Source organism: Schistocerca piceifrons, chromosome 5 (assembly GCF_021461385.2).
Source record: "Schistocerca piceifrons isolate TAMUIC-IGC-003096 chromosome 5, iqSchPice1.1, whole genome shotgun sequence".
NCBI classification, from domain to species: Eukaryota; Metazoa; Arthropoda; class Insecta; order Orthoptera; family Acrididae; genus Schistocerca; species Schistocerca piceifrons.
In genome coordinates this window covers 37,139,957-37,151,827 of record NC_060142.1, presented here as the reverse complement: position 1 = coordinate 37,151,827, position 11,871 = coordinate 37,139,957, and the positions used below count along the sequence as shown (strand labels likewise).

The window sequence follows — 11,871 nt, the reverse complement described above, 5'->3', positions numbered from 1 at the left end:
CGTCATGACCGATATGTCTTATATTCCCATATCTAGGTATACCGCTGTGTTTCTTTCTTGCAGCTACAGTTTTCGTCATCAGTAACTCATTCAGTAATGCACTGATGGAAATGGAAAGAGTTATACCATGAAGCACCAGTGATGTGCATCAGGCTTCGTGGAGTCATTCTCACACGTATTAGGAAAGCATGCTCATACACTCTCTACTACCATAAATGTTCTGCTTTGTAAGTATGACCCATAAGCAGGCATGGCAGTCAACTTTAAGTGACTCCCATGAATACTTAATGACGACTTGACGCCTCGGTTTTGCAACAAAATGCATTATCTTGCACTTCATAATAATTTATATGTCATAACTTTTGATTTTTATCTTTGTTAAATTTTTGTTACTGATGATAACTCGTTAGAGTCCAAACCAGTTAACTGTCATAAAACCAACAAAATTAATGGATCAGGTTATTTGTGAATAAAAAATATTCTTCAAAACAGATCGCGTGCTCCAGTTTGTCAGTGTCTGATTTCATACACAACTGATCCCGAAATTTGTGACGCAAAGAAGAAATGTGATAACAGCGAAATTTATTGCACATATTTCAGACATGACAATACATGAGTGGTTAGAACTGCACGCACTTTAACTGTGGCGGTTCAGCATGGTTGGAAGCCATCACATGCCGCAGGCAGAAACTCTAGACTCCGTCGCCTGGAATCAAAGAGGGCCTGGGTGTGCTGCAGGAGAACACAGTGCCACATGGTTTCTATCCGAGGCCACAAAGCGTCTACAGTGATTGAAGAAGGACCAGAACAAACAAGATTACGACTAACCATATCCCAAACATGCTCAGTGGGTGACATGTCAAGTGAAGTTGCAGCTCACGGACACAGCAGTAGCCATCCTTATCAAAGAAGGCTTGGACACTCCTCACAACATGTAGCCAGGGCATTTGCTTGCTGAAATGTGGAGCTTCCTGCAGTAGTGGCAGTGCCTCAGGGTCTATAGGTGATAGTGGGTCCACAACCGATTATGTTGAGATACGGAACCAATGGTCGGAAATTCATGTTTATTGTGCTATGGATATGCACAGGGTACATCACATAACAACAATTTACCACATAGTAATTGTTCAAAGTGACGACTGCCAGTCTCACTGCGTGCATGGCAACTGCACATACAGTTCTGCCGCACTCTCTCAAAGATCCCTGGTGTGTATTACACCAGGCGACAGGCAGTTTGGACCCTAGCAAGCAAGTTTTCATCCATTTCTACAGCGGTTTCATACACCAACGTCTTGACCTAACCTCAGAAATAAATGTTCAGAAGTGCGAGCTCCGCAGTCGCAGTGGCCAAGGGAGAAGACCTCCCCTTTCTACCCAGTGACAAGTATATGTGTTGTTCAGTTGCTCGTGGACATTAACATTGAAGTGAGCTGGTGCACTGTCATGTTGAAACAAACCACATCCTTTGCGGACAGCAAGGGGTACGATGTTAAAGAACTGTGGCTGCATATTTTGCAGGAAACACCAGGTAACACCGGCCAGCGAAATGGGGAGCCTGCAAGTAAGATCCTATTAGGTGATCTTAGACAGTGCTCATCTATTTGTTGACTGAGAATTGTTGCTGGTGGCGACCAACATGAGTGGCGTGGGTATTGTCCTCACTCCAGACATGGCTGTTGTGCCTGCTGAAAACACCATTACGGATGACTGAGGCCTCATCTGTGAACAATACAAACTGTACGAAGTTCGGCAGTACAGCACTGAGATGGGTAATCCATTGACAGAAGGAACGCAGGGCTCAAAATCCATTGGTCCCAGTTCTTCCACACTTTTTTTTTTATTGGGGTGTAATACCTTTTCCACTGGTACTCTCCACACTGTATCCTTTGAAGTGTGCATTTAATAGGCAAGTTGGCAGGTGATTTTTGCTGGGTGGTCGGCCACATGAAGCCAATACCATATCCTCAAGATCTGGTGATGTTTAGACCTGTCTTTGGTGGGAATGTTGGCTGGCTCTCTGTAGTGCGAGCAACCCCATCTCTTGTAGTAACTTGGTATCCACAGAGATAAACTTCTTCCACTTACGATGACACCTGTTGGGGAAGCATTCTCTGTACGTTTGAGCCGCTTTAGGGCTCTACATCCTGCCTCGCCATACATTAAATGCATGTCAGCCAACTCTCGTGACGAATAACATTCCATCTTTGGCTACACATCATACACTGTACACAGTAACACACCTCACCATGGACGTATCACAAGGTGTCTGATGCAGCTGGCACCAGGGATAGTGGTGTGTGTGTGTGTGTGTGTATGTGTGTGTGTGTGTGTGTGTGTGTGTGTGTGGCATAAGTTAATGCGCTGTGAGATACATGCAGTTGTCACAGGACGACCGTGCTATTAGCGATGATGTGTACAGTATGACTTGTTGGTGGTCTGGGGTGTACGCTGTTTATCACCCACTTCCTCTTCCAGTGTACAACAGACAACCAGGATCTTTGCGAGAGTGTGAGAGAGCTGTATGTGCCATTGCAATACGTGCATTAAGGATGGGGGTCGTCGCTTTGAACAATTACTATGAGCTTGGTTGTTGTGTGGTGTACACTGTGACAGCACAGTAAATATGCATTTCCGACCATTGGTCACTATCCGCATGTAATCATTTGTGGACCAAGTATCACCTGTTGCAATTTGAACCAAAAAGTTTGAGACACCCTGTATAGTCACCCTGATGGTTATTGTTCAGATAGCTCTCAAAATATAGGAAGCAAGATCACATGTTACAGACAATTCTGCTCCAAACTATTACACTTTACGTTTGTCCACTATGCCACTCCCAATGCAATCTGCCCAACCGAGCTAATCACGCTATCATCTAACAAGTAGTGGCCATCATTGTGGGACAAATTGAAGTGAGACTCGTTCGAAAACAACACATTATGCCACTCAGCACGCCAGTAGTGGCGTTCATGTGCCTTTTACTGTCAGAGGCTTTGGTGCTCTCTCATCAGTTGAAGATGATGTAATGCCATGCGTGATGCGTGCCACCAGTCCAGCCCTCAGCAGATGGCATGGAACTGTCGATGCAGACAGGTCCACACTTTTTGCAGTGCTTCAAAGTCAAGCCAACGCTGTGGGTGGAGCTGCTCTGTCGATTACGGCCATGCCGTGGACAAGAGGGCGGTCATTCCGCACTACCGTCACACTGTAAGGTCCAGTACCCACTGGCCTCAGTGCACGACCGTGCTCTATCCACTATAGTTGAGTCGGCATAAGTTGATTCTTCACAGTTGGAGTGTGGACTGGGCGCGACAGCTTCACGCGCGTACGTCATCTAATAACATAACGCTATTTTTTTTAAAAATGGGTCAAATGGCTCTGAGCACTATGGGACTTAACTTCTAAGGTCATCAGTCCCCTTGAACTTAGAACTACTTAAACCTAACTAACCTAAGGACATCACACACATCCATGCCTGAGGCAGGATTCGAACCTGCGACCGTAGCGGTCCCGCGGTTCCAGGCTGACGCGCCTAGAACCGCTCGGCCATCCGGGCAGGCAGATTTTTTTAAACGTCTATATGGCAACACTTTAGTCAACCTGTCACATTCTTTGCTTCTACGTGGCCATTTCGTTTGAGGACTCAGCTCCTGCTGACTGTAGCACTATGCACGACCTCTCTGGTCAAAAAGTGCACGTATGCCGTCTCCTTACAATTTCAATCATGTACAAAGGTTCCGCTGTTCTTCACATCTTCCGATTCTGGAGTGATTGAGACCACTCCTTGTAGGTATTGCAGTTTTCATAAATAGTTTTATACTATGCACTGTCAGGGATCAGGACTGATCGTGAAAAATAAATAATTAAAATAATATGAGCAGGAATTAAGTTACGTTTGTAGTGTATTTGTTTTTCGTGGTGGTATTCCGTTTGCTGTGGATTTATTTGTGGCTTGTCGTTTTTTATTTGTGCTTTACTGTTGTTATTTGAATTTACAAATAGTCATTTTGTCAAGTGGATGTGTGATGAACGCTAGTAAATGGAGTGCCAAGTCGAGAAATCGAGTCAGCCGTGCCTGAGGCCTGAAACGTAATGGACAAGTGCAATCAACGTGTTTCGACATGTTGTTGTGTTTGAGTTCCATAGAGAGGTGACAGCAGCAAAGACAGCCAGAAACATTTCAGCCGTATATGGGGTAATTCCATTCGCTAGAGCAAGGTAAGAAAATGGCTTTCTCGTTTTAAGGAGGATCGTCTCGACATTAGTGCCTCGCCACGTGTAGAAAAACCTTTGGGGTTCGATGAAAATCGTTTAACCGAATTAATCCACGACGATTCGCGTCACTAAACTCGAGAGCTAGAAGATGTGATGAACTGTGCTCATTTCACTTTTCATGCAACGGGAAAGGTTCAAAAATCGGGTGTGTGGATACCGCATGCTCTAAGTAAAAATCACAAAAATCGGCGGGTGGCCATGTGTACATCACTACGTGCTCGTCGTCAATAGGCTCGTGAACAGTACCGGACAATCCTATCCCGTATCGTCACTGATGATGAGCAATGGTGTCTTTATACTAATACGAGCAAAAGCAAGGAATGGGTGAGCCCGAACAAAGCAGCAGCTCCACGTAGAAAGACCTGCGCACATCCACTAAAGATTATCTAATGCGTGTGGTGGAACAACGACGGTGTTATGTACTACGAATTGCTTCCCCAGGATGTAACTATCATTGCTGACATTAAGTCTCCCAGTGAGTCGTCTTGCAGACGGAATCCAAGAACAATGACCAAGAAAACTGTGTGAAGTGATGCTACCGCACGATAACTCCTGCCCACTTTCTGCTAGACTGACAAAAAGCAGTATACAGGATTTAGGTTGGAAAGTCGTTCCCTATCCACTTATTCACCTGATCTTGCTACCTCAGATTTTCACATTTTCCGCTCTCTGTCGTATAACCTTCAAGGAATTTCCTTTCGGATGAAAATGCGCCCCGAACATGGCTCGAAGAGTTCTTCCCCTCAAAACCAAATGATTTCTACAGTCACGGAATTTAAAAGTTACCACAGCTCTGTCAGACTGTTGTAAATAGTGAAGGAGAATATATTATTGATGACTGAAGTCTCTGTTATGTGTATCTATTGTGTTTATTACGCTTATGGAAGATGGCCTAGATCAACTGAGACAGTCATCGATTTCCGTTTGACAGATAGTTGTGTGTGTTTGTCGGCAGGAATGGTTCTCGCGCCAGCAGCTGGTGATGCTGGTGCTCTTCATCAACATCTCGCTGGCCATCATGTTCTTCAAGCTGCTCACGTAGTACACGGCCCAGACCTCGCCGCCGCCGCCGCCGCCGCCGCCGCCGCCGCCGCCGTTGCAGGCCTCCGCCGCACAGCGGACACGCCCCTTCGTGTCTCCACGGGCCACAACAGAGTTTCACCGGGATAGGATTCGTGACTTTGTTTTCTTTTTGCGAGAAAAGAAACTAATAGCTACTTGTGAATAAAAAGAAATACCACCTAGCTTCCAAAACTCCAGTTACCTATTCGAGAAGAAACCTCTCTTGTTTAGAGACTAAAAATATTGCAAAAAACAAAAATAACACTTCTGTACGAAACTCGAGGAAGAGATACCAAAGGGAATGATTAAAAGATACGCTTGAAGGTCTTTATTTATAGAGTGTTGTATATGTATGACATATTTTTACATGGAGAGTCTCATTTGACATTTTTTCACCTTTTAACGCCTGTATAAGGTGGAGTAACAACTTTGTACGTCATGTTTCTGACCGCTGTGTATATTAGTGCTAAATTTTTACTAGCATAAGACTACTGTCGTTTTGTATTCTGCACAAAATTTTATTGGAGTTATCTTAGCGAGGTTGTTTGTTAGAGAAACTGTGGTCATAATTGGCAAAGGGCTCTTCTTTGCTGTTGTTTTATTCTCATCCACGCAAGCTTGATATTGCCGGGATCTGTTCTAGGGCTGCATACGTGTCAATTGTCATACGGTTTACCGACATCGTTTCGTTGCATTGCAGGTTCAAGGGATCAAGCACAGTTTTCTCTGGATGCGTTCCAGTGTTGCCTTGTAATTTGTTGGAAAGACCGTAGGCTATCAACTCTGGTCCGATCTAGACATCGGATGTAAGATTTCGCCCGCAGCGTCCGGCTTGCCTTTGTAAAGGCGAGACAGTGTTAGTTTGTGTAGAAGGGCCGCTGACGTGCTGTACGGATTCCCAATCGGGATGAGCAGAAGATGAGCATTTCTGTGAAATAACGTTTATAAGGAAACCCCGAGTATGTTGTATTAAAGCATATCAAAACTCTAATTCACTAACGGAGTGGACGCTCTTCACCGATAGTATGGGTTGCTCTTGCATGAGGGGTGGGAGGAATTCACGGATGTGTGCCTTTCAGTAGAGACTCTTTTGAGAACAAAAACTAACGGAAGAGATAATGGCTGTCTAAATTAGTTTCACGTATGTCGCAAAGGAAATATCTTGTCCTTTTGTACTTTCAGAAACAAATGAGAAGATATTTTAGGACTGCTCATTATATACCTTGTTACTTGTTGTCTAGCCAAATTATTGGGACTAAGCTTTACTAACACTTTCCTACTGCTAACGTAATGATAGCAAGTCCTCCGCTGTAAACTGTAGGACGCTTAAGAGCGATGTTCGTTATATACAACGGAATTAGGCCGTTTCTTGCAGGTATGCTACGACGAGCTGTTTTTGAACTTTTATACCGTCGCCTCTACCGTGCCAGCTAAATCTCCTAGAGATGGCGAAGAGCGGATCTTCTTGCCTAGTCTCGCTGGCATTTATTTCGGGTTGTGAAAAATAGTTGCGCACTTCGCCTTTCCCTCGAAGCTAATCGGTTTTATACTTTGAGACACACGCACAGAATTGATCGCAGGCTTTGGTTTGGTGTGAGACTGTCCCGTGGTCTTAATATGCCGTTTATTTCTCCTTTTCGGTTAGGACAACCATAAACCCACCCCGCGCGTTCCTTGTAGACGCAAACTAAGCGCTGCACCCACTCGAGACGAGTCGATGTGTTTCTGATGAGAACCTTATCCTGGAAGAGCTCCGCTTCGCGATCTTCCCATTCCATTTTCGGCTTTGGCTGTATAGTCGGACTGTTGCATATCTGTCGTCCCCATTCCACTCGTGCTCCCATCCGCAGTTGTTAATTTTCCTGCCCCTTGCTCTCACTTTGAGAGCGGTTGTATGAAATTGCGTGTTTAGTGTTATCCCTCGTCCCAGTTCTTGTTCGTGGATTTGGTTGTAAGAAGTCTTACCGTGTTGCAGCATGATGAACGTCGTTTTTGTTAACGCAGGCTCTACGCTCGGTGTGCAGGCATACAACCTAGTGGAAGTAGTTTCCGCCCGCGTGAATGCCGTGGCATGATATCTTCCAGATGGTTACGTGTCATACTGAACTTGTCCAACATATTGTTGATCTGTAAGTAATTCAGCATTTTGCAATAAATCGCTGATGCGATCTGCTAGGGTTTCCCAATCTGTCCAGTTAATATCACCCATTTTGACGCATGTTACCAGGAGTATAAAGAAATGTCGACGTTTGCATCATTTGAGCTGCACCACGTTTCCGCTTTCACCATCGTGAGCCTGTACAATGAGAAAGTGTTGGATGTTCATATGTCAGTGTCCACCTGCCTTCTCCGTGAAACGCACGATTGACTAACGAAGCAATTTACTGTTAAGCTTTATTTTCTGCTGTTGAAATTCTTGTTCATGTTTTGGGCTACAGTGGAATGTTGACCTGCGGCGGAGCGACACCTGTCCAACCACAGCCCGGTCCGTGACCACTGGTCAAGAGTGAGTGGGTAATTCTGGTAAGCCGGTGTTGCAGAGGTACCGTAGGCGAAACTCCGACACTGTACAACCCGCCAGCACCGCTCCAAGTCTTATGATTTGTCACGGCGATCTCCAGTTGTCTGAGAAGTAGAGTGCCACTCAGTCACTGTTCAGCTGCACCTGACGAAGGTGGAGAGATCTCTGTCATTTGCATGCTACTGAGCAGCTACACATGGACGAATATTTTTTGCTACAGAACAGAGGAACACATTGCTGCTGTAAAAATCGATGACTCCATCTGGCGATGTCAACAGGCAGTCAACAACGGCGCGGTCAAGAGTAAATTATGCGTGTTTTTTATGCATACCAGGTGTCCGCGCGAAATGTGTTCAGGTGCAAGCGACGAAGGATACGGAGTTTGGAGCGCTCTTTCTCAAGTTAGCGATTATTTCCTCTCGACTGCGCTGAGGCTATAGACCACCACTGTGCCGTACTGATATGTCCTGCATAACTATCACTGTGTAGAGATTGTGAATTGTTAAATGTAGGTCTACATCGTAACCAGCTCCTCTCAAAAGATCAGTGACGTCTTCAGTACCAAGTGGCCATCGAGAGATTGTTAATTTCAAACTTTTATGACTTAAGTTGAGGGACCATTGCTAAAGGGCTGACAGCCAAACGGTGAACATGGTGGACTAGAGAAGGATACTGTGCAATCTCTCCTAGGCGCCGACAAACAATGCACAGGTGTCGATATTGTATCGAGCTCCACCATGTAAGGAGTTTTTACTCAATGGTGTGTCGGACACCAAGAGGAAGCGAAATGAACTTTCCCTCTCTGGGCAGAAAGATAACATATTTTGCATATGTTGCGTGTTATCGGTGTTCGGAACTCAAGAGCCAATAGCAGGGCAGGAGGAGAGTTGAACGAAGGTGAATGGGGCTGATCGGTGGGTCAGGGGTCGCTCTGCCATCTACTGTGGTCCTGTTCAGGTGCTAAATATAACTGTGGAATCTAAATACAGGAATTTGTAAGAAAACTACTTGTGTGTTGGTCTTTTCTCCCACCTCCCCACACTGGAGCAGGTCTTCTCAGCGGAGCACCACGCCCACCTGGTGTGACGTCCAGCAGCCACGAAAGGTAGGTGAATCGCCTGAGCATAGCCTAGCCAACGAGACGCACGATTAAGAGCTTTTGACAATGATTCCAAACAACAGATACAAACATTTACTTTTTTTATTTTTATCCATATTTCGCAGCTTCAAACATGACGGCATTCAATACACTGCAGGTATGATTTAAAAAACGCCTTCAGTCACATCTTCTCGAGTTTATTAAGTATACGATGCATTTCGGTATAATGTAATAAGACAAATTGCACCCGATGATGGAGCTACAGGGTCCGAAATGCATCGTGTACTTAATAACACACGAGAAGTTGTGACTGAAGGCGTTTTATAATTCATACCTCCAAACATTTATGCTTGCTTAAAATTCATAGTCAAACCACATCACTATTTTCAGAGTGTCAGTTTAGTGATGACACTGTTTTTTTGCATTCGATAAATGTCTCACTTACATCAAAAACAGGATGTCCATTTCAAACCTTTCACATTTCAAAGACCTCGGGAAAAAACTATAGTAGATATGATAACGAAATTGTGCCACACGCTAGAGCATCTCAAAGGGTTTATTTCCTCGCGTCTCACTTGCCAACGTTCCAACTATTATCGCCAGAGTGCAGTACGATCGCATGAAGTGAAAATGACGACTCTACAACAACGCGCGCAAGGAATAGTGTGGTTTGCGTTAACAAACTCGCCGATTACTGTGCATGGAAATTATCGTAGATTGTGTGGATATAATTCACCAGATGTGAAAACAGTTAAGAAATGGTATCGTAAGTTTCTGAAACATTCTGGCGGGGTAGATCGTATTGTTCCAGAAGAAACAGCGGATACATCAGACAAGCGTTTCTCAGAAGCCCATGTGAGTCAGATCGGCAGGCATCTAGTTAACTTACGAGTTCCCCGAGCAACGTTACATCGTGTAGTACGGCAGCGTCTTCTTTTGTCTGCTTACAAAATGCAAATTCTGCAACATCTGTTGCCGGACGACAAACCATGCTTACAAAACGTTGCTACGGATATGCTGCAGCGTACTAACATGAATGACAGCTTCCTGGAAAGATGTTTATTCTTAGACGAAGCAAACTTTCATGTACTGGGTACGGTTAACTGGCATAACGTTCGGATTTTCAGCTCGTAACATCCACACTCTGTCGTTTAACACGTCCCTGCTAGACCTAAATGGAACAGCTGATGAGGGCTAATGCACAACAGTATTGTTGAGCCGTTCCTATTTGCAGAAAACACGAGAATGGGTCAGTGTATGCGGACATGTTGGAGCAACGTGTATACTCTCAGATACAAGACTTGCAACCTAACTTCATAAAACCGTCTTCTAACAGTATGGAACCCTACCGCATTGATCAGCAGCTGTTCACAAGTTCCTGGATGCGAAATTTACAAATCGCTAGATCGTATGTGGAGGACCTGTTGCCCTGCAACCAAGTTCATACGACATTACCCCGTTGGATTTTTTAAAATAGACGATATTCCTATGTTACCATGTCATGTCATAGATGCGATTCCAACAGTGGCGGAGAACATGATACGAAGAACATGGCAAGAAACTGAATACAGACTCGATAATCTTCATGCTACAGATGGTTTACATACAGAGGTGTACCGATGATTGTTAAATAAATTTTTTGAGATGCTCTAGGATGTTGTGCAATTTCATTATCATACCTGATGTAGTTTTTTTTCTTGAGCCTTTGAAACGTGGGAGGTCTGAAAGGGCCACCCTGTATTTGGCCCGGCGAGGTTTTTATCGATTGCATAAACAGTGCCATCACTAACCTTTGAACAATGGTTTCACTATTAATTTTAAACAAGCGTAAACCTATAATATTGTCAACTCGTGAAGCCAGCTACACAGAATACTTATTTTACTAGCTGTAGGCACTACACCCACAAATTAAATGCAAACTCAATAGACGTAGGAGTGCTCCGACCAGACAACAGTCATGGGTTAGCGGTATGCACATGTACAGATGGTAGTTTTGGGCACACAGGGTGTACAAGGGAAGTGCGCTGGCGGAGCTGTCATTATCCGTACTCAGGTGATTCATGTGAGAAGGTTTCCGACTTGATTATGGCCGCATGACGGGGATTAATACACTTTGAATGCGGGACGACAGTTGAAGCTAGACGCATCAGACATTCCATTTCGATCCTAGACCACTGGAAAACCGTGGCCTGGTCAGGTGAGTCCCGATTTCAGTTGGTAAGAGCCAATGGTACGGTTCGAGTGTAAATCCAAGTCGTTAACAAAGCACTGCGGAAACTGGTAGTGGCTGCATAAAGGTGGGGGCTGCGTTAACGTGGAATGGACTGGGTAGTCTGGTTCAACTGAACCCGTCGTTGACTAGAAATGATTGTGTTCGGCTATATGGAGACCATTTGCAGCCACTCGTGGACTTGATGTTCCCAAACACCGGTGTTAGTTTTATGGATCACAGTGCTCTATGGCGGCAGGCCACAACTGTTTGCGATTGGTTTTGAAGAACATTTTGGACATATAGAGCAAATGACTGGGCCACCCAGATCGCCCGACATGAATCCCATCGAACACGTATGGGACATGCTCTAGTAGTCAGTTCGTGCACAACATCCTGCACTGGCAACGCCTTTGCATTTACGGACGGCTGCAGAGGTAGCGTGGCTCAGTTTTTCTGCAGGGAATTTCCACCCACTTGTTGAGTCCATGCTAAGTAGAGTTGCTGCATTACGTTGGGTAAACGGTAATCCGATACGATATTAGGAGGTATCCCATGACTTTTGTTACCTTAGTGTATAACGCCAGACTTAATTTATCAACGCTTCATAATTACTTTCATTCTACAAGCGAAACATTGACGGAATTTTTTGTTTTCAGGTACGCGTGTCTAGTCATGGTACACTCTGCAACCCCAGCAGCACGG

At 44.8% G+C, this 11,871-nt stretch overlaps 1 protein-coding gene across 1 annotated transcript in view; it reads left to right on the top strand.

The window, feature by feature from the left end:
- LOC124798152 (junctophilin-1) overlaps positions 1-8,865 on the top strand; it is an 889,016-nt gene extending 880,151 nt beyond the window's left edge. Inside the window, exon 11 of the mRNA XM_047261432.1 lies at positions 5,231-8,865. Coding sequence (XP_047117388.1) covers positions 5,231-5,317 — 87 coding nt within the window. The 3' untranslated portion in view covers positions 5,318-8,865. The remainder of the gene's footprint in view (positions 1-5,230) is intronic.
- The last annotated feature ends 3,006 nt before the right edge of the window (positions 8,866-11,871 follow it).